The sequence below is a fragment of the Mauremys mutica genome, chromosome 6, assembly GCF_020497125.1.
Source record: "Mauremys mutica isolate MM-2020 ecotype Southern chromosome 6, ASM2049712v1, whole genome shotgun sequence".
NCBI classification, from domain to species: domain Eukaryota; kingdom Metazoa; phylum Chordata; order Testudines; family Geoemydidae; genus Mauremys; species Mauremys mutica.
In genome coordinates, this window is record NC_059077.1 from 36,640,048 (window position 1) to 36,663,932 (window position 23,885).

Sequence of the window (23,885 nt, forward strand, 5' to 3'; positions counted from 1 at the left end):
TGCTCTCAATCCAGTCCTGAGACTCAAAATTAAGACTAACGCATCCTTGACAGAACTGCCCTGAGTGTTTCTATTTTAAATTAGATGCCTTGCTGGTCGCTTAAACCGCTGAGCAAGATGCTATGCCCAAGTCTCCCACTTATCATTAAGGCTTTCTCATTTACTCTAAAAATACTGCACAAAATATAACATATTGCTACAATTTTTGGCATTTCTTTTCTGCTGTGTCTAACCTATTCCACAAACAGTATCACCTTCCTTTTAAACGCACACTCCACTATCATTCTGCAACTACTGACGCAGTAGTTAAACAGTTTGTTCCTTCTGTCCATGCAGCCCACGAATGGCTTCATTAACCAAGGAAGCAGAGGATAACCCAGGTCTCCCAGGATAACCAGAGCAATGCCAACTCCATTAATGTCCACAGTGCTCCTGGGGGCAAACGTTCCTTTCTCCATTAAGGTAAGCAGCTGAATTCTGAAAGATACTAGCACTGTGAGCCGTTCCAGACAACACTGTTTTTATTTCTTTAAACCTGTCATGTATGGAGAAATACCCCTTTCTGTTTATAAATTCTGATCCCTGATTTGGCCGGGGGAGGAGGAGGAGGAGAATAGGCACATGGGTCCCATCAATTGCCTCAATACAGTTTGGGAAGTTGACGTATGCGAAGCCACCAATAATCTCCTGAGCATTACACCAAGCTTTCTAAATTGGTGCAACAGCACCTTTTCCATGGCATCACATACCTGCATGACAGCAGCCGATATCCCCATGCTGAACTGGCTGGTTACAGACTGGCAGCATTTCGGGGTGGCCAGTTTCTAGACAGCAATGGTAAGTAACCCACTTGTCCACAAATATGTGGCACCACATGATGGTATGCTGCCACTGCAGCTCCTCATAGCTCAGCACATATCTCCAAAAAGGTTGCCTTCCCCATCAGGAAATTCTCTCACCACTGCTGGTCATCCCAGATCTGCATAACAACCTTTCCAACCAATCCAAACAGCATGGCACAGGGTGAAGTTGGCTCCAGGAATCGATCCTGTACTATCAATTGCTTGGTGTCTATCTTTTCTTCCTTGTACTGCTTCCTCTGCTGTTAAAATTTCTGCTACTGTTAGAGGAGCAGCTGCTGCCACATCTTCTGATTGTTGGTACGGTGGGGAAAGTCCATAACTGAATTCATCTAGCTTTGAATGCTGAAACACAGCTGAAGCAGCTTTTGTTCATTCACTGTTGCCAGCATGGAGCATTATTGGGGCCATACTGGCTGACAAAAATTGGAAAATGGCACTATCCCAGCCAAAAATTAAGTATAGGATGGAGACAGAAAAAAACAGGATTTTTTTAAAAATTTGAACTTGTCTGGCTTCTGCTATGCATCTCACAATGCACAGGTAGAAAAATTTCAGAATGCACACTACTCAGCAGCAAAGCAAAGAACCACAGAATACCCTGCAAGAATGCCACACCCTTAGTATGAAGTAAGCCACCACTGTATATACACAATGATGTGCAATGAAAGAAGGCACGCCATCCAACACACATGCTGTTAGTGCAGTTTATGTAATATGTGTTACCTGACATCCATCAAAAAGCTGTGGATTAAACTCCCCCCACCTTCCCCATACCGACAAAATCTCAATTATGCAGATGCCACTAGGGGTTCAGATATTCATCTTATTTGTTTACTAATAACAACGTATTAAAAAAAATTAACCAACTGGAAATAATCTGTGCACATATCTGTCTTAGATGTGCAATTATGGGAGCAGTAAGGAGGTGGGAGAAATCTCGTTTTGTTCAGGGCGAGAAAAGAATAGGAACATAATGTGAGGCTTGTATCATGTTAGGAAGGCAAAAATCAAACATGTTCATTATTATTGCTGGTCATGTTTATTATGGTACTGCCTAAGGACCAACCAAGAATGGGGCCTCATTGTGCTAGACTGTACAGAGTAGCAGACAGTTCCTTGTTACTAATGTTTCACAAAGCACATTTAAGACAAGAAATGCTGCATGTTTAAACAGCTGCAGTGAAATATACTATGTATAATTTTTTGTATTTAAGTTAATAATATAAATTCTGCTTGAAGCATTGGCTTTTAACTTAGCTATGGAGCTGCTATGATGCCTTCAAAATAGCAAGTTAACTTATTGGTACCTAAAATGGATCATCACTGCTCCTTCTTTCCAAAGGCTCTCTTTTCATATTATATCTAAAATAAGTTCCAATACAGGCTGAATTGATTAAAACCTGATACCCATTCTATGGCCCCAGTCATGCAAACACTTGTGCACATGAACAACTTCTCAATGTGAGTTGTCACACTGGCCTCAATGGGACTATTCACGTAAAGTTGTGCGTGTAAGCGTTTGCAAGATCCTCTGGATCCTATAATCCTCTGGATGAACCTGCAAAACAGTTTTTTTCTTTTTGTTTTTTAATGATTAATAGGTATATGCTGTGCTATACAGACACTAACGTGGAATCTTTTAATCTTGCCAACAGTGCATTTAAGTGTTCTACACAATTTTTAAGGATATTATAGATCAAGTCAGTCCTTATGTATTCAAAGATTATAAACAATGCTAAATCACTAGGATTTGTGTACAGCTGTGAATATTCTGCATGTACTGTTTTCACAGATTATATACTTAAAAACAAATTTGGAAATAAAACACTTTAGTCTTTAGTAAAGTGTAGATCATTACTAAGGCTTTAAAAAAATAAAAAAACCCAACAATCTTCCCTTTGAGCAGTGTAATGGGGACATCACTACATTTACTGTGAGCATTACAACTATTCTGTCTTGCTTTCCTGTCCAAGGATTATATGGTTTTCAATTAGCCTACAGTTTACATTAAATATAATGTAATTATATTTCAATTAAGAGCAGAACAATATGTAGACTGCAAAGCACCATGCACGTCTATGGCACAGTATAGTGTAATTCTGGGAATTCCTAACACAGAATGCACATAAGCCTTGTTTAGTTTGTAATTATCTTAATTTTTCTGTATACTTACTGACTTGCCACATCAGGGCAGGTCATCAAGTGCCTTTGTAGGTAGTTGTCATAGATACTTACTGTTCAAAAACGCAAGGTCTCAGGAAGAAAGCAGCTAAATTTTCCAATGAAGTTTCAATTCTTGATACATCAGGGACTCACTTTATACTTAAGACCATGTTTTTGGCACAGGTATTTTTATTAAAAGTCACAGACAGGATGTAGGCAATAAATAATAAATCACAGATTTATTGAAGCCAAGCCTGAGCCCCGCTGCCCAGGGCTGAAGCTGAAGAGCAAGCCCCACTACCCAAAGCTGAATTACTGGAATTTTCAAGATGCCATGGAGGTCTCATAAAATCATGGAACCTATGACAGATTCATAGCCTTATTTATATTGTTCCTTAGGTTTGCATGGTGCTTTACAGACAAGACACTGTCCCTACTCCTGACTGAGTCAGGAACTCAAATCATGTTTATTATCTGAATACCAGACACTAAATGCAAAACACTAAACTCCCATAGCAGATTTCACAACCAGGCTTTCCTCCGCACAACTTCCGAAATCATCCAAACCTCTCGGTTATAATAATGGGCAAAATCCTGCAGTCCTCAATACTTCATCTCATCAATGTCAATGGGATATTTGCTTAAGCAGAATTTGAGCCAATAATAATACAGTTAAACCCTGTTATCTCGACGGCCTAGGGGTTTGCCAAAAGCCATCGAGATAACCAATGATCGAGATAAACCCCTATCCACCCCCCCACCCCCTCCCTGCCCCCTTACCGCGCTGCCTGCACGTGGCTGGATCCGGCAAAGCGGAGCCGGGCGGACGGACGGACGGGCGGGAAAGCGGAGCCGGCGGGCGGGCGGCAGGCGAAGCCGGGACCAGGTATGTGGGGCGGGGACGGGCAGGGACCAGGTATGCGGGCCGGGCGGCGGGCGGGACAGGCAGGGACCGGGTATGCGGGGCGGGAAGCGGGGACCGGCGGGCGGGTAAGCGGAGCCGGCGGGCGGGCGGCAGGAGAAGCCGGGACCAGGTATGTGGGGCGGGGACGGGCAGGGACCAGGTATGCGGGCCGGGCGGGCAGGCGGGGACAGGCAGGGACCGGGTATGCGGGGGCGGGGAAGCGGGGACCGGCGGGCGGGGAAGCGGAGCCGGCGGGCGGGCGGCAGGAGAAGCCGGGACCAGGTATGTGGGGCGGGGACGGGCAGGGACCAGGTATGCGGGGCCGGGCGGGGACAGGCAGGGACCGGGTATACGGGGGCGGGCGGGGAAGCGGAGCCGGGCGACGGGCGGGCGGCGAAGCGGGGAACCGCGGGGCTGGGGAGCCGGGGAGCGGGCGGCTGGGGACACGGTGGGTCGGGGACGCGGGGAGCCGGGCGGCTGGGGACGCGGGAAGCGGGCGGCTGGGGAACCGCGCGGCTGGAGAGCCGGGGAGCCGGCGGCTGGGGACGCGGGAAGCGGGCGGCTGGGGAACCGCGCGGCTGGAGAGCCGGGGAGCCGGCGGCTGGGGACACGGTGGGTCGGGGACGGGCTCGAGATATTAGGGTTCGGCAAATCGACATAACGGATGAGAAACTCATAAGCCAAAGAGGGAGTTTGGCGGTTCCACTTGTAAACCGTCGACTTAACAGGATTGGCAAGTTAACCGAGGTCGACATAAATGGGTTCGACTGTATTGTACTTGTAGCATCTTTACTCCCAGTATCTCACAGTGATATATAAATATGAATTAAGCGGGACACCATTCTTTGAAGGTAGGTATATATAACAACAACTCAAAGAAGGTATTGTAAGCAATGTCAGGTAACTATTTTAGATCTCTTTATGATAGATAAAGATGAATAGATAGCCACCAATTTTCCGTCCAGTTTTCTAGGGACCAATGATCATGACATTCATGGACAAAGAGAGGACAAATCCCAACCAGTAGATATATATGTGGTTAAGAGAGGAAGTGAAGGTAACAATTAAAAATTATATATAAACAAACATATTTGAAAAGGGGAAATAAACAGCAAGCAATATAAAATTGGAAGTTATGGATGTGTAGAACACAGATAACAGAAGCTAAAGACCTCTCAGAAAAATCCATACCTGGCAGGTCTAAGGACAACAAGCAATTTTTATTTTAAGTATATTAGGAACAAATTAAATCCTAATAATAGTACAGGCCCATTGCTAGATGGAGATGGTAGAATTGTTTATAATGATGCAGAACAGGCTGAAGTCTTCAAATAATACTTCTGTTCTGTATTTGGGAAGAAGTAGAATGATGCACTCATATTACATAAGGATGAACTAATTTTCCAGTATATTAATAACTCAGGAGGATGTTAAACAATATCTACCACAGATACATATTTTTAAATCCACAGGCCCAGATAACTTCCATCTATGACTTCTAAAAGAAATGGTGGATGAGATCTCTGGCCTGCTGATGTTAATTTTCAATAAATCCTGGAACACTGGAGAAAACTGGAAGAGTACTCAGGTTGTACCAATATTCAAGGAGGCAAAGAATGGGAGGCTATATTCTGGAAAACAGGGACTCTGAAAAGGATTTAGAAATCATACTGGATAAACAACTGAACATGAGCTTCCTGTGTGATGCTGTGGCAGATGGCTAATGTGATCCTTTTTTATATAAAGTAAAGTAGGGAGTTAATTTTACCTCTGTATGCAGCATTAGTGAGATTGATTCTGGAATACTGCATCCAGTACTGCTGTTCCCATTTAAAAAGGATGTTATAATTTGGAGAGTGCAGAGAAGAGCCACAAAAATGATTTGAGGGCTGTAGAAAATATCTTTAAATGAGAGACTTGATTAGCTAAACAGATTGCTCCTTAACAAAAATATCAAGAGGTAAATTAATTATGTTGTAAAAATAGCTGCACAAGGAGAAAATAAAAGGTACTAAAAGCTCTTTAATCTAATCAGAGAAAGGCAGAACAAGTACCAATGATTGGAAGTTACAGCCAAATTAAAATTACAAAAAAGGTTTTGGTTTTTTTTTTTGGACAGGGAGAGTGATTAACTAGATAGCCACTGGAACAAACTACTAAGGAGAGAGGTAGATTCTCCCTCTCTTGATGTTTCTAAATCAAGTTGAGAAGATAGCTAACATACTCCTATATTGAGTCAAGTAACTTGGGTATCTGGATGAAATTCTATGGCTTATGTTATATAGATCAGACTAGATGATGTGATGATCCCTTTCTGGCTTTAAAAATCTATGAACTCATTATTTTATGAACATTCTAAATTCTTTTAAATACTTCACTTACCTGAAAATTAGGCTGAAATACACAGCAATCAACAGTATTATAATGTCCCCTAAGTATAGTTATCAGTTCTCCTGAGTAGATTGTATAAACAGCAATGGTGCTATCATATGGTACAAATGCAAATTCTGGATCACAGCCAGTAGAGGTGGTGAATTTGAGTCCTTTTCTGCTTTCGTTACAGACTTTCCCATAGTTCACCTGTAGGATGCACGATTAAGCTGTTAGCTATTATTATACAAAGCTAATTCTTGTGGTTTAAATTATTAAAACAAATTTAAAATTACTAGTTAAATTCTCAATAAAGCAATGGTTATGCAACCATCCTGCTACTTTGGAATTTAACACAACTCTGAGGTTCCCAAATGCATGCACCTTAGTTTTGGGTTCCAAAGTTAATGAAAACAGCATAATGAATAGGATAAATTGTGCTGAGTAGAAGATATGGGACAATGTAGTTTCTGTACTCTATTTGAAGTATAAAAGATCTAATTTCTTCTCATTCTGAACAGGTGAGTGAGGGGGGTTTCAACTGGGATTGATAGGTGATATGTGTTGGGCAGGAGGTGGCCCAAGATCACAACATAAAGTACAAAAGGGTAGATTAGGTATGCTGATGGCATTTTCTGGTTGGTAAGTGGAAGATGGTTACTAGTAAGAGCATTCATGGGATGGTATAATGGCCAGTATTAAGACTGTGGAACTTTAAATCTGACTTTCAAACATTTAATTTCTTCCAAAGGCCAACATCTCAATACGGCTATTTTAAGTTCAAGTATATGTCTTTTTATCCATAACTATCTCAATTATTTTTTGTTTAGGAATTTCTTATAGTAGTTTAAATTTTTGATTAACCCTCATAATGGCAGTGTGTCAAATATTTCAAAAATAAGTCAAGTAAATGGATTTCTCTGACATTATAATTTGTTAGTGATTTAAAACCAAATGCTAGAATTTTAAATTAATGCATACAGGCTCTTTGGTGTTACTGCCAATCGTATAATCAGTTCTCTGTAAAATCACTGCTGAACAAAGAGTTCTGTGCAGCCCTTCTGATGCAAAACCAGTTACTTTCCCCATGGAATTTACAAGTAATTGCTTGCACATTCCTTGAACTAGAACTATTTACCTTCCAGAAATTAAAAGCTCTACCAAGGATGTCTGTAGACACTTCTTAAATTGTTGAACCAGAACCATGTGGCTTATGAAGTTAATAGATTCAGATTATTCCATGGAAGATTATATATTCTGCAAGCCTATGAAGAAGTTTCTAAGGACATTAAACATATGACTCTCAGAGATTCATATTTTCATAGTTAAATCAAAAATGTTCACCGAACCTTAAATGACATTAATGAAACAATCATACAATTCTGGAATCTCTAACCAAGCTATTCTATAGATGACAATATAAAGAAATTTTTTTTTCCAAATGTGAAAATAATCACTCCCCCCCTCATAGTCCCGTAACTCAAAAATACAAAACAAAAATCACACACACACACACACACACACACACAATAACTTCTCTAACTTCCTTTTCCCCAACATTTCTTTTCTGGCCAGAATTCACATATAAGAAATTTCAGGTTAAAAAAATATTTCCACACTCATGGAAATGAGAGGAGGGTTGAAATCCAACTTGAATAATGAAAACAGAGTCACATTCTTAACTATAATAAAGTAGCTACCATTGCTCCATAATGCAGAAGTTGAGAGGGAGGGGGAGCGGGAGCTAGATAAATTAAGTCACTGTGTGCATGGAAGCAGCCAGTCAGAGCTCAGTAGGCTCAGATTAAAGGTGTTGCTGGGCCTTTGCAGGGTAGTTTGTGGCTGGGACCAGAGGGCCATTGAAAGGTGCTCCTCTGTAGTCAACGGAGTTCGACTGGCTGCATTTGTGTAAGCTGAGAGGGAGAGGACTTGAGAACTTTAACCTTAAGGCAGAGGTGCGATGGAACCTTTGGGGGAAGGGGGGTGGGCAAGCCACCACTGGGGTTGGGAAGGGAGTGACACCCAGCCCCTCCCCGCCCCCAGCTCTGCTCCGGCCCTGACCGCAGCCATGTCCCTGGCTCCTGGTCCCATCCCCAACCTCAGTGTGGTTCCACTCCTGGTCCCGCCCTCACCCCTGGCTGCAGGTGGGGCTGGGAGTGGAGCCACACTTGGCCGCGGGCTGGCTACCAGCCCCCACGACAGATCGGCTGCCCTATATTCCCTTGAATGGGAGAGCATGAAATCATGCAGGGCACAGTTGCAGCCCCAACAGACACTGCTGGTCAAAAATTCTGATCTTGTGCACATGAGATGCATGCACACTGTTAAGTGGGATCCACACAAAGAATGGTAGAAGTGGTAAACTTTGCTTCTGCTTTTGTAATCAAAATCCCTATTCAAGAGCGCAAATACTTAGATATTCTCTCTTTTTGCATTCACTCATTTCTTTCCCAATAAGAAGATAAACTAGTTCTATAAGCCAAACTCCTTGCCAACTCAAAAGGGATACCAATATTTACTCAGAATCCAGAGGAACTCTTGTGGTACACTGAAAAAATGCTTCTCTCAACCGGCTCCATAACAAAGCCTACAAGCTGTGGAAAGACAAAAATCACCCTCTTTCTGGAATTTTGACAGCATTATCAAAGACCAGTTTCAGCTCTAAGCCTTCCCCATAGTCGTCGCTACTCCCAGGGCTCCTACCTCAGAGCTTCTCAGCCCACCTTTTATATAAATTCTCTGGAGAAACACTCCCACCTCCCTTTGGAGGGTGTCTTCACAGCAGAGTTAACACTTGGGCTCTTACTCAGGTGTTGCCCCTCACCCCCTTCCCATCCATAGGCAAAAGTGTAGTGGTGCTTTCAGTCTGGGCCAGATTGCTTATATGGGGCTGTAGGCTAAAACCTGAGCAAGGCTTTAATTTGGGCTGGTAACCTACTCATTTTACAATGAGGATGCAGCCTAAATCACATATCCCACAATTCCCCACAATGTGCCCTGAAAAACAGACAAGTTTTCCCACAATTCACTGGGAGAAAATCATAAGCAGGTCATCTTATAGTAGCACAAAGCAGCATGGGATATGCCCCTAGAAGTCTCAGCAGCCCACATGGGTAAATGTAGCACCAAAGGGAAGTACTGGTAACTCAGATATGACCTTTGCAGTGTGGCTGCCCAAACTCAGGCCAGGCTAAACCAGATGCTCAGAACCTGTTGCCGATCAATTAATGCTGGTGCTGAATTAATGCTGCAGTGAAAACATACCCTTAGAATATCTAGGTGGGATACTGAGCCATTTTGCCTCAGAAGGAACCCACTAATCTCTTCCCAGCAAGTTCAACCCCTGCTAACAGGAAGATGCTGCCAGTTTTTAACGCTCACTTTCGGGCTTATCCTATTCCCACTGACAGGAGTTTTTTGTCATTTACTTGAATGGGAGCAGGATTTGGCCCTCAGTTTGTACTTTTGGGTGGGGATTGCCATTTATACTCATCTAAATTCTTAATCAAATGTTTTTAGAGTGTTCTGAAACTTTAATTTTACATTACTAGAGTTGTATTTTCATTGGGACTGTATATCTAATCCTCTCTAGGGAGAAGCTGCAGAAGCAGTTTAAAGCAGGCACGAGAGCACTGGGGGCAGGGAGAATAGAGAGCTGAAGGGATATAATCTGTATCCATACTGAAAGGTTGTTGTGATCTGTGATACCAGGCATTAGTTGTCCCCTACTGGATGACCCACTTCCTTGGTGCACTCTACACGAAGGTGTCCTTTCGGGGTGGAGGGTGGGGAGATGGCCTTCAGGAATTACCTAAAAAGGCCATTCAGGATCCGCTATGGGTGGAACCAATGAGAAGTGGCCCTCCAGTGGCTAAAACGGTTGAGAGGGAGCACGCAGAAAACAATATGGGCCCACCGGGCTGTATAAAGAGGGCTAGCTGCAGCCTACTTCTCCCAGTGTGTGTCAAACTTATTTGGAAACAGCTACACCTACTGACAAGAGATTAATTCAGTCTCCATACTTATTCAGTCTGTGATGTGGACATCCACCCAGTAAAAAGTAGACTGAGAACCAAATTTATTTCAGACAAGCTGCCAACAGATGTTAGTTCTTTCTGGTTACTGCCAGCCTGATCTGGCTTTGAGCTACTGTCACAAATGAATGGTTTTATAGTCTCATCTTCAAACTGGTGGGCCATGCAGACTCTTAGTTACTAATTTTCACTGGACAAAATGATAGAAAATACATTAGTTTGATTAAAAATATAGAGATCAACTGAAATTTACTTCCAAAGCTAAAATTATGTATCATAACTGGACCACTGGTCTATTACCCTCTTAAAAGTAACCAAGAAATGCAACGGAAGGTCCTTTAAAACCTTACCAGTGTGTTTTCCCCACTGGAACTATTCCAGAGTCTCATCCGGTCATCTGTACCAATAGTCAGAAGATGAAGCCCATCACTTGTAAAGCATAAGCCATTAACTCTTCCATTATGAGCAGTGTTTGCTGTCAGAAAAATATGAGCCTGTTCAGTTTTTTTAGGGAAGATTTACTATTTTATTTTGTACACCTGTAGAACTGAATGCACTATTTAAATATTCAAACAACTTTCACTCAAGAATACATAAATGTTTATTTGAAAGCAACAAAGTTTCTTATGAAATATATATTATAAAACCTTTGGATTTTGATACCAAGTGATGAAGTTCCTTATATGTTAGGTTCTATATGGTAAATGTATTATGTGCATTTGAACATATTTCATTCAAAATTAGAGTAAACATACAGAAGTTTCAATGCCCTTTTCACTTTCTACAGATATCACAATGCTTAGATGACATTGCTCTACTGTTTATAGTAACATCAAGTGCTAATGACAACTTCCAAAAAGGACCCAATCCTGAACTTTTGGCAAAACATTGACTGACTTTAATGGTTGTTTTGGATGCAGAAAGAATGTAGGATCTGACACCATTTTAAAGGTTTACAAGTGTTTCTGTAGACAGCTTTTCTTCCATCTATAATAAAAATATATCTCTCTTTTACAGCATAAAATATAAGCTTTTTGTGAACATGATGTAAAAGCCTATTTGTCCAATGATCTGTTCTGTAGCACCCCGCCACAAAGATTGTTTACATCTACATTTTTTATATATGTGAAGAAGTCTTTTGCACATACTTAGTCTTCTTCCCCCCAGCCCCCAAGTCTGTAATTTGGAGCTTCCATTTTACTTTGTTAAAACTGCTTTACTTGCTCTGCAAATATTATTGAAGAAATTAATGAGCTAAGTTTATTTTACAGTTCTGACCTAATATTTCAAATTTTTCTCTTGATTTTTTCTTCCATTGTTCACAATTTCTTCCTCAGTTCCTATTTTAAAAACACCACAAACCTAACAGTTCTCATTAAACTATATACACACCTCAAAATTTGTCCTTCCAGAGAAGAAAAAAAAAAATCAAGTGGGGAGCAGAGGAATTAACTGTGTGTTTAAATTTCTAACATACAACAGTCATCCAAGAGAACAGATTTTTTTCCCCTGTCTTTGGCATTTTTAAAGCACCTCTCTGAGTTATCGATCTTTGTACGTTCATTAATCCATTTTAAGACAATGTACACAAGTCCATTTGTTGGCACCCAAAAGTTGTAAGCTAAATTAAAAAGAAATTCTTAGTTCTCCCAGTATGTGGTCATTTCAATAACTTTTGAGTGTCAATGACATTTTTAATTCTCAAAACCAAACATTAATATTCTATATATGCAACAGAGAACATGACACAGCATGTTAAACCACAGCCTACAAAACAAACTCAAATGTTGTTTTATGTATAAATCCACCATCAGTATTTTCCTGAATAAAACTCTGATCCTACATGCTTAACTTTACACACTGTAATTAGTCCAATTTATGGGACTGCTCACAGTGTTTAAATTTAGGCACGAGTTAATCTTTTCAGGATTAGGATTACAGACTCAGTCTTTTACTTTGTCTGTTTTTAAATAAAACATCCTTTTTCGTTTCAGAAGCTGCTTTATGAGATCTAATATTTGGTTTTGTTTGCCCAGTATACGGAACTTTGATCCAGAATTAATCCAAACTAATTTCTGAACTACAATTTAAAGTACAGTGCTGTTCCTTTAATTTAGTTTGCTTCCCAAGTGCAGAAATTGTGTTTAGCTTCTTTCGTATAAAATGTTAATAATGTTAATGTTTTAACCAGGGCATATTTAGTATATTCCAGGGCCTAGCACCTTTGTTAGTATTCGAGTAACACAATTTATCATTAAGCAAAGTTAAAAATAAATTTTGAATTTTATAACTAATTAATACACGTCTTGCTTAGTATAGATGAAGATATCTAATAATAGAGAGCTCTTTAATCTAAAAGACCGAAGCATAACAAGATCCAGTGGCTGGAACCTGAAGCTAGACAAACAAACTGGAAATATGCACACATTGTTTAACAGTAAGGGTAATTAACCACTGGAACAACTTATCAAGGGATGTAGTCAATTCTCCATTATTTGAAAACTTTAAATTCCCATTGACTTCAAATAGAGCCAAGATTTCATCCAGTATGCCTCTTAAAAAGATATGTTCTATTTCAGCCCCATGTTACTGGGTTTAATGCAGGAGTTAACAGGTGAAATTCTATGGCCTGTGTTATGCAAGAGATCATACCAGATGATCACAATGGTCATTTCTTGCATTAAAAACTGTGATGGTATGAAATTCACGAATGTTTCTAGGTAAAGATGTAGCATATCACCACTATCATATTTCCTTTATAAATATATTCTTTATTACCTGCTTCAGAGGATGCTTTTGACTTCTCCCCATTGTACTGATCAAGAGTAATCAGACATCCAGATGCTCTCCTTACATCCCAGAGTTTTACTCTACTGTCAGCACTAAGAAAAATAAATTGTATGACTTTATTAATTAGAGAAACTGCCTCCAAACATCCCCATCTCTTGCTGTTATGGGTCCAGATGATGTTCCCATTTTGGGCTGGATTCTGCCCTGACTTGCATCTTGTGCTATCACAGTCAAGCTAATGAGAATGCAGAGTGGACATCAAGGCAGACTTTGAGCTTCTTGCTCATCAACACAATGTCTGAATAACTAGTACAATATTATTGTACTTGTTAATAATATTGTACAAGTACAATAACAAATAGAATGTGGTGGCAAAAATGAACAAGGTACAAGTCTACCTAGTCCTTGGAGAAACAATATGCCTATGTAATTAAAAATAACAGCATAAAAGCAGGAAAAGATTAATTGTGTCCCTATTCTGTAAACAAGAAATACGTTATTTGCTTTGCTGTTTTTTCTCCTCAGTTTTCTTCTGCTAATGTTGCACACTGAATGTATGCTGAAAAGGCAGCAGTGCACCAACTGAAAGTAGCAGCTTTTCATTTTGCTTATGAATTAGTGGTACCAAGTATTTCCAACAACGTTTTCTGGGTAAAAATAGATTTGGATTAATAAAGGTAGCAGCATATTTTATCTTCAGCTGAGAATATTAAAACACACATTTGTTCTGGAAGAGAGACCCCAAATTGTACCCACTTTATATACTGCATATTTATGGTGACACAAAGTCTACTTGATTTCACTCACCGCCCCCCCCCACCAAGAAAAAGGCGGCTAACAACAAAATTTTACAATAAGAAAATGTTCTGCCTTCCTGAGTGAATAAGATACAAAATACTGGGGCATCAATTTTCTCTGCAGCTCTTATAGATAGGCTTTATCTTCCCTATTCTTGAAGATAGGTCAGACGTTTACAAGAATCTGTCTCTCTCCGGATTCCTATAATTTAAAAAAGGGTCCAGTCACAAAAAGTGAGCAGAGGGACACAGTCAAGAGTAGCTTATCCACGATCTCAATATAGCCAGTAGGGAAAACATGTTTTTAAAAATGGAAATATTAAGCAAAAGATACAGCAGTGGCTAGTTTCCTTAGGTTCACAACCTGACAATGCACAGCTGTACTATAACAGTATACTTCCAAATTAGCCAAAATTTGTTTTTTTCCAATTTTTTTATTTCAGCTAAAATTAGGCAAAGTGTAAACACCTGTAGCTTCACAGATTCCAGGTATACTGAATTATAGTGAAAACAACAGGAGCTACAGGTAACCAGCTACAGAAAATTTTCTTCCCAGCAGAGGGATCTCTGAATGCTTTATGTCAAGCTCAGAGAATCTGGTTAAATGTGTTTTTCACTTCTGGGGTCAGTACTGGTTGAATGTTAGTAAATCTGAGTAACTTCCCTGGGAACTCAAACCTTTGCATTCATCTTAAGAGACTCTCTACCTGAAAATATATGTATTTAAATGTATTCATTGTAGTCGCTGAACAGCCTACAAGATTTGATACACATCAAGCACCACTAATAGAGGTTTAAAAAAAAAAAAAAGTAGAGCTTCCTTTCCCTCTTCTTTAAACCTGTTGTTTACAATAACCAAGTGCTGGTGACTGGCTCCCTCTGTGCTGGGTGTTTTACAACATGAGTGCTGAGGAAATGCTTGTTTAAACAGGCATAGCTTGCTGCATGGTTTGAAGGGGGTGAGATTCATGGTTCGCTCAGTCTCCTGTGGGAAGCATGTTCCATAACCATATGTCCTTCACCAAGGATGCGGTCACAAATCCACATTGAAACTTGAGCTCTGTGAGTCCCCCACTGAGCACAGCAGCCATTCAAATGACTTGTGACACAGGCAGTTGCCAAGATACTGTAATTATGTTTTAGCTCATTGAAAGATTAAGAGAACAAGAACCTTAAATATGATTGGCAGCAAGCATAGTAAGAACCAGTTGTGTGATAGTTTAATGCTGGTCAGCTTTGCATAAAATATGGGCTTCAACCACCCGAGTTTCTTGATGGCTCCTTAGGTTGTCTGAAATAGAGTAACAGCTGTCTACTCCAGAGGAGACAGATTTGTGAATCAGTGTTACAAGGTCTATTCAGATGTGACTGGACATAGTCAGGTGGTCAGCTGAAAGTGCTAGAAGGCATTTCTGCTCACAGCTGCTACACTGATATTTAGATGTAGTAAGGAAGTCAGCAGGACATGGACTACTTAAACACTTTGAACTCCAGGAATGAGATGCCTTCAACAAGAGGTAAAGTTAGCTTAAAAAGGAAAAAGGAACCCATGAAAGAGGCCTGAGATGGAACTCAGTTCATAACTAAATTTGGAAACACCATATGAACTCTCTCAAAGTTTTATTAACATTCAGAAAACGACAGCTTTACCAGCTGAAATCTGATGGATCATACATTTTTTTCTCTTCTCTGAAAAGCTTCCCCACTTTTGCACCTATAATCAGCCCCCGTTTTTCTACTGCAGCTAGATAGTTCTTCACCAAGTTCTTACGAAGCAGTACAGTAACTCCTCACTTAACGTTGTAGTTATATTCCTGAAAAATGCAACTTCAAGCGAAATGATGTTAAGCGAATCCAATTTCCCCATAAGAATTAATGTAAATGAAGGGGTTAGGTTCCAGGGAATTTTTTTTCAACCAAACACACACACACAATAAGTTTTAAACAAATAATTTAATACTAGTACACAGTGATGATGATTGTGAAGGAGGAGTCAGAGGGTGGGATATTTCCCTTATTACTAAATGATGAACTAGCAATTGGCTGCGCCCTCAAGGGTTAACTCTCTCCCTCTGCAAGGCAGCAGGAATGGAGGGAGATATGCGCATTTCCCTTAAGTATACTGCCTTGTTAATTAGATCAGCTTGCTGAGACTGCAGCCCGGGTTTGCTCTATGGAAGATGGGGTAAGTGGGATGCACAAGCAGGGAGTAGAGGGACACCCAGACATTAGCCCCCCCTCTTCCTTCCCTCCCCCCCCGGCACAGCAAGCAGGAGTCTTGTGGAGCAGCTCCAAGGCAGAGGGGGGAGGGACACAGCTGAACTGCAGGCAGCTGCTGCACAGGGAACTTAGGGGAGCAGGGAGCTGATAGAGGGCTGTTGGTCCACCCTGGTTCCAAGCCCCCACCAGCTAGCTGCAATGGGCTGCTCTTCCTGCAAGCAATAGACAAAGCAGGTAGCTACCAAACGATGTTAGAAGGGAGCATTACACAACTTTAAACGAGCATGTTCCCTAATTGATCAGCAATGTTAACAACGAAACAACGTTCACCGGGATGACTTTAAGTGAGGAGTTACTGTATTCTTGAAGAAAGATGAAGGTTCTCTCTCTGTCCTTTGTAACTGTATCCTGGGAGAAAGTCACCCTTAGCAGGTCATCCATCAAGGAACATACATAAATCATATCTTTGGTCTGATTTCTAAAGCCCCACATCTTCACTATTGACAAAGGAAATGAGAACATCTAATGCTACCATTTGTTTTCTTCTCTATCTTATCTCTGTGCCTTCTTCTAGCTAATTCTGTGTGTGTAACGCAGTGGGCAGGATTGAACCTGGGACCTCTGAAGCTTAGTGTATGAGCCTCTAAAGCATGAGCTAAAAGCTCAGGCTGTAGTAGACTCATTAATCTCTAAGTGGTCTAGGTGCCACTAGTGGGGGACAGAGCTCCACACCCAGCAGGCCTGGGTTACATATGTATGGCCAGACATTCCACTCCAAGCATCTATCAGATTATTTTGAAACAGCATCAGGGAATCCTGGTCAGTCACCCAGCAAGCTCAAAGCTAGTAACAATTTCACATACTGCTGTAAGAGATAATCCCAGTGTCCTGGCTAATATTTCTTTTCTCAGTAAATCAGATTATATTGTCCAAATCTACAAGCCAACTATTATTAAGAAGATAATAGCTCCTCCAGTTTGCTGTCAGTGCATCATCAGTATCAATCATCATCATCTAATAGAGCAATATGAGATAACATTTGATACACAAACCACATAAAATCAGATTATATTCCCTTCCTCTTGTGGATTGGCTGGTGTATTTCAAAATACTACTTCTGAGTGAAACTTTTACCACATTCTATATATTTACAATACTCTTCTCTTGTGAGGGTTTGCTGATATCTACATGAAGTTTTGTAAGTAGTCTCTCAAATATGGAGAACATATTCAGTTCTAGATTTCTTTCTATAAGGCAGCCAGTTCAGATTATCATGGTTTCCCTTTTTCTTCTGACGCTGACTCTGAACTGCTGTTACTAGAAGACGATCATTTGTGTGTCTCTTTCTTATTCCTTTATGCTTGGTTTGCACTTCTAGTATCTATTATTGTGGTTTATGGTGCTTTAAGAATGCTGGTGACTGACTATTGTACCTTAAATTCTTGAATGCAGAGTTCAAAGAGACTTGTTACTTGGAAGCAACTGTAGCTAGCATTGGTTCAGAATAATACTAAGAATAAGTGTGCTGGATGCAGCTTGTAAGAAAGAACCTCTCACTATGCTAAATTGATTTATTTTGTTATTACTTTAGTTTGCTGTTTTTTAGTTTGATGAATTTAAAAGTAGTTGTAATTGAGTCTGATGGCACAACTGGCTGAATCTTGGGAAACATTTATGTACAGATGAATCAGAAGAGCAGATGGAGAGCAGAAGATAATAAGAGAAGAGGGAGCAAGCATGTCCCTCTTTTTTGGGCTTCAGCTGATTCCAATGCCACAAATAAGTTTGCTGCAAACATTCCATTAAGAGACATATTCTGAACCTCTCCCTCAAAATTTTGGTTGATGGACACATTGACTGGAATTTCTCTGAATTAATGAAAGTGTGTAGAATATTTCAGAATAAGATTAGAATGATATATAATTATTATTATATGGCAAAGACTCAATCTATGGTTTTAACAATCAAAAATTACCTCAATTTTTCAGCCACTTAAATGTGAACGCTGTTTTGTGGTAAAAAGAATAAAATTATCAATTATGGATCATTATTGTGATTGTTATAGGTTTTTATAATCAATATTTAGAGTTTTGTACATATCACATTTCTCTGAGTTAGGTGATAGCTGTATATCAGAGATGCCAGTGAAAATGAGTTTGCTGACAAAAAAAGTCACTGGCATCTAAAACTGCTGACTGCAAAACTTTTGACCTCTAGATGACAAACAAATCTCATGTTAAACCTGTTAGTCACATCTGCAGTTTTAGAGATGAAATGCTCGGTCATCTAAAGTGTTATTGGACTAAAATTCTATGAACATTTTGTCATCTAAAGCTTTGGATGACAAATCTTTTCCTGACCAAAACTTCTGATTGCAAATGGGTTTGACGACAAAAACATTACTCATCTTTAGATGACAATGTTTCACCTCTAACCAAAATATCTAAACTGCAAAAATGTACTTAACCACAGAGGAGGATTTCAAATTACAGCAATAGGAATATTCATGTTCTTTAAAGTAATGTGTCACATTCTGCAACACACTCTTCTTAGTGTTTTCCCCATTTCTGTTATGGAAGTCACTCTAAATATAAAATTGTTAAGTATTGAGATAACCTTTACTTTGAGAGTCATATAAACTTTGCAGGAATTTTCAGCTTTGCCTAAATGACTTAAGACATTTTGAAAATGTTACCCATTGTCTAAAAATGCATAGCAATTCAAATTGTGGATTACAGAAGAGTTACAGGATGTAGAATGACAGGTTTCAGAGTAGCAGCCGTGTTAGTCTGTATCCGCAAAAAAAACCAGGAGTACTTGTGGCACCTTAAAGACTAACAAATTTATTTTAGCATGAGCTTTCGTGAGCTAAAGCTCACTTCTTCGGATGCATAGAATGGAACACACAGACAGGAGATATTTATACATACAGAGAACATGAAAAGGTGGAAGTATGCATACCAACAGGCAGAGTCTAATCAATTGAGATGAGCTATCGTTAGCAGGAGGAAAAAAAACTTTTTGAAGTGATAATTAAGATGGCCCATAGAAGGTGTGAGGAGAACTTAACATAGGGAAATAGATTCAATTGGTGTAATGACCCAATTACAAGTAGAAGTGTAAGAAAAGAATGAGGTAGCAACACTCAGTGCTAATTTTTTTGAGAATGAAGACCTCAAAGCCCCTCTCAAGCCGCAATGAACTATCACAAATTAAATAATTTTTTACATTAAAAGAGCCAGTGAATTAGATTTCTGCAAAAGAGTAGTAAATCTTCTAAAAAATTGCATCATTATTTACTGATGTAACAAATGATATTGGAGATATGAAAATAATACATGTGTCATAGAGAAATGTTGCTACACTGAATGCCTTGTGCTTCCCTCTCCCCTGGACTGATATACTGGCATCCCGACGCAGCTTGACTCCTGGCATCTGACTTATGATTCCTGACCTACAGTTTGGCTCATGCTTCTGACCTCTCAGTATCCTGACATAGCTGACATTTGACTCCTGTGTTGTGGCTGTGGATTCTGGCTCCAACTATTAGTCTGGCCACCCACGACCCTGTGGGACCAAGCCCAGTGCAAGAAGGATGGACCTGGCACCACCACCATAGCCACCAGAAGCATCGGACTTGCCCCAAATGCATAATCCAGGTGGATAATCAAGCATGGCAGCCTCATGTTGCATAGCTGACAAGAGATAACCAGTGCCAGCAGGAGCAAGTTAGGCAGCTCAGCACTGACAATACCACTCTGTCAACGCTATCTGCAGGGCCTTGTCCTGAACAGAGACCTTTGCCCGAACAATTAGATAGGAACTGACAGCAGTTCTGAAGTTTCATGAGCCAATGCCAGCTTCTGTTTCAGATACATCCCCAAATCTGTGTCTCTAACCAGGCCAAGGTGGCCTTAGTATCAGCCTGCTGACAGGAGACACGTTAGTACCAATTCTGGCAGGGGTTGCAGGAAGAAATCAAAGATGAACTGGTCTGAGATGCCTGCAGGTCTAGACTTCTTTCTGGACTTTACCATCTGCATAGATAATTGGCTGGGAGAACAAAGAGAGGAAAAGACACTTGCATCCCTTATATCCGTGTGCCATGACCTCATCTTCTGTATCATCCACCAAACCCGTCTCTTATACGTGCCACCCATGCACAAACTCAACCTATAATCTTAGGCTATAGCTACACTATGGCTAGAACAGCCCTCTAGCATAGATGCAGCCTACACTGAAAGGAGGTGTTTTTCTGCCGATTTAAGACCACTTCCCCGAATTACATTAGCTACGTTGATGTAGCTGCGTTTACATTGGGGATTTTCTTGGCAGAGCTATGTCAGTCAAGGGTGTTTATTTTTCACACCCCAACCGACATAGCTATGCTGACATAACTTAAGCGTAGACCAGGGTGGGCAAACTTTTTGGCCCAAGGGCTACATCGGGATTGCCCAACGGTATGGAGGGCCAGGTAGGGAAGGCTGTGCCTCCCCAAACAGCCTGGCCTCCACCCCCTATCTGCCCCCTCCCACTTCCTGCCCTCTGACTTCCCCCCTCAGAACCCCCAACCCATCCAACCCCCTTGCTCCTTGTCCCCTGACCGCCCTCTCCTGGGACCACAACCGCCATCCAACCTCCCTGCTCCCTTTCCCCCAACTGCCCTCCTGACCGCATCCACATCCTTGCCCCCTGACAGGCCCCCTGGGACTCCCACTCCCAATCCTTCCTGTTCCCCATCCCCTGACTGCCTCCCCAGAACCTCTGCTCCATCCAACCATCCCCTCCTCCCTGACTTCCCCTCAGAACCCCCCACTCCCCGCCCCCTTACCAGCATCAGGAGCTCGTAGCCGCGACACCTGGCCAGAGCCAGCTGCGCTCCCCACACTGCCCAGTGGGAGCAGTGGGCCAGAGCGAAGCCCAAGCAGTGGTGTGGCTGCAGGGGAGGGGCTTGGGACTAGGCTCCCCGGCCGGGAATTCAGGGGCCGGGCAGGATGGTCCCACCATAGTTTGCGCACCTCTGGTGTAGACCAACCCTGTGTGCACCATTTGGATAGCTCTTCAATGCAATTTTTTCCATCTAGGATCTACAGTATCATGATAGTATAAATACTAATGCAGACCTTTACCTCAAATGCATATTAAACTTCATGGCTGTTGTATATCAAAATATTTTTTCTAAATAAGTCAGTTTACAATGCTTTCTATAAGCCATTTTACTGCTTATTTACATTACAGAAATAGTTTTTACCTTGCAGTTGCCAAGACATACTCATAACGTGGGGACCAGGCCACTGCCAGCACTTCTTGTCTGTGACCTAGAAATATGGTACCATGAGAAATTTCAGGTAACTTATTGATAAACAACTTTTCTGATATAAGTAAATGTAGCATATATCCAAGAGAAATGTAAATTGATAGATTAGTCCAATTGCAACTACCATCAATATTCTGGTATTAATTTGGAGTTTATGGGAAGAGTGTTCCTTATTTTGGATTATTGGCAGTTTACCTCTCCCCCGCCTCCCCTTTGCTTGGGTAAGAATGCTTTCAGTTGAAAGTGATTTGAAGAATACTAAGTTTCTCTCTATATACTTTACTAGCCCAGACGACTTTATCATTCTACAGCTATGCTAGCAAAAGAATAGCACATACAACTCCTAGGACTACTCCATTACAGTTACAGAATTTTTAACAATAATGTTTTAAATACATAAATGTAAAAATCAATTTAGTGCCAGTTTTTATTGAGCTATTTCACCGTGTTTACAGCAGATTTTTTTTTAAATATATGTTTATTCAGCAGATCTTATATCTAGTTTATTTATTCTACTCCTTACCAACATCCCAAATTTGAAGTTAAGTGTGTGTTTTCTTTTGGTCTCTTAGCAGCATGAGGATCATGCGCTGCTTATTGAGTGGTGATACAATATATTTATTAACAAACCATAGTGGGTTCTGAGCTCCTCAAAAAGATATTTAGAAAAACTATAAACAATAGAAAGTGTTAGGCAATCTAAATATAGCGTCGGTACTATGCCACTTATAATAAAATGGGCATGAGCAAGCAAATAATCTGATTGATAAAAAGTAGGTTAGATCATATACATCCATCTTTGGCCTCATAACCAAGAGTTATTTACCCCACTTCCTTCTGTACATCTATATCAGTACACTCAACATTTCATCATTTATATTTCCATTATAGTATTTCATTTCAATTACCCACAACCAACTCATCACCAAGGCTTTCCACAGCATAAAGCCCTAGGGCCTCCTAACATTATTAGATAAACTTAAAGGTTCAGATACTGCTCTCCTTATGTCGAGTAATATCTTACTCCCCGAGCCTCTAAAGCCAAAGAGTCTTAAAGAAAGTACATCCATACAAAATCTCTAGAGGATATTTTGTTTTTAAATATTATGGTTTTGTAAAAAAGCGCGCGCACACACACACACACAAAATCTTCATGAACACAAGTACAACATTCCTGGAGGTCATAAAACAACGTTTAAACAAATATTAATCTATACCGAGTCAGAACTTCAGATGGTGTAAATTGGTACAACTGTGTTGATTTTCACTAGCTGAAAATAGGGCCCCTTATTCTCAAGGGATGCTATACGGAATTTGCCTTTTTATAGAACGATAAATTAAAAAGCCCCCAAAAGTCTCTTAAAACTTTCATATCTCAAATTCATAATTTGTTTTTAAAAATAAGCTATGCTAACTAGATAACACTTTTGCTCAGCTAATTAATATTTTGACTGAAGAAGTCTGAGTTATGCAAATGGAAATACCTTTGAACGTGCTTTTATAATTTTAAACACAAACTAATTTTCCTCCAAACTGGTTTCAAACACGTCTAGTTACACTAGAATGATTTAAGACTAACTAGTACTCCAGAAATCAGGGTTTATTATGAAAATTCCCATAGCCCTAAAATGATAGCTGTTCTTTAAATAGTATTTGTGTTCTCCAATTCAGTAGTACTAGAATAATACACAACAACCTTTTTCACTGTGTAATTTTCACAACTGGTACTAAACACATCAGTCACGTTACTTACAGAGAACACATTATTAAAGTGTTTCTTTACACTGGCTGGATAGTGTTTCTTTACAGTGGCTGGTCTACTCAAAGTAGTTATTGTTTAAAAATTATGTTTCAGACTAAGAAGTACCCTGCAGAATTTGAGAACAGGATCCAGACTTCAAGTCACAAAGCTGTACTTGGGGGCTTTTGGTACCAACTGTAACAAGAAAAACAAAACAATGTAAAAAAAACCAACTCTTAACAAGGAATAAAAAGTCTAACAAGTCTTACTACAAAGATATAAAGAAACTATCAGCTTCAGAAGATTTCACACACATTTGAACTGATAAAATTACCGAATAGATTTTTAAAAATGTATTGCAACTACAATAGATTTATATTTTCAAAGTTTCTGCATACAATTCTACTAAATTTCCCACATTAACAATATATTTAAGGGTTGTTGGGCAGGAGTTCTCAAACTTTCTTTGCGACAACAAAAATTACTACAAGACCTCAGGAGGAGGAACCGAAGCCTGAGCCCTGCTGCCCCAGGTGTGGGGGCCAAAGTCAAAACCCACCACCCCAGGTAGGGTGACCAAAGCCGAAGCTTAAGGGCTTCGGCCCCAGGCAGGAGGCCTATAACCTGAGCCCTGCTGCCCAGGACAGGAGTCTTGAGGTTTTGGCTTTGGACCCAGGTCCCAGCAA

At 40.4% G+C, this 23,885-nt stretch overlaps 1 protein-coding gene and 1 long non-coding RNA gene across 3 annotated transcripts in view; one reads left to right on the forward strand and one right to left on the reverse strand.

The window, feature by feature from the left end:
• The window catches only part of LOC123372474, a 30,360-nt gene extending 6,920 nt beyond the window's left edge, over window positions 1–23,440 (forward strand). The window contains exons 2-4 of one of the 2 annotated variants that reach the window (XR_006580307.1): window positions 337–462; window positions 21,400–21,489; window positions 23,314–23,440. This is a non-coding gene — a long non-coding RNA (uncharacterized LOC123372474). Of the gene's footprint in view, window positions 1–336; window positions 463–5,402; window positions 5,510–21,399; window positions 21,490–23,313 lie in introns of those variants that run through there. The other variant, XR_006580308.1, reaches the window with a different exon arrangement.
• The window catches only part of ERCC8 (ERCC excision repair 8, CSA ubiquitin ligase complex subunit), a 52,474-nt gene that overhangs the window by 15,327 nt on the left and 13,262 nt on the right, over window positions 1–23,885 (reverse strand). The window contains exons 6-10 of the mRNA XM_045020571.1: window positions 23,326–23,394; window positions 21,393–21,459; window positions 13,113–13,216; window positions 10,685–10,809; window positions 6,313–6,510 (exon numbers count right to left, since the gene is read on the reverse strand). Coding sequence (XP_044876506.1) covers window positions 6,313–6,510; window positions 10,685–10,809; window positions 13,113–13,216; window positions 21,393–21,459; window positions 23,326–23,394 — 563 coding nt within the window. The remainder of the gene's footprint in view (window positions 1–6,312; window positions 6,511–10,684; window positions 10,810–13,112; window positions 13,217–21,392; window positions 21,460–23,325; window positions 23,395–23,885) is intronic.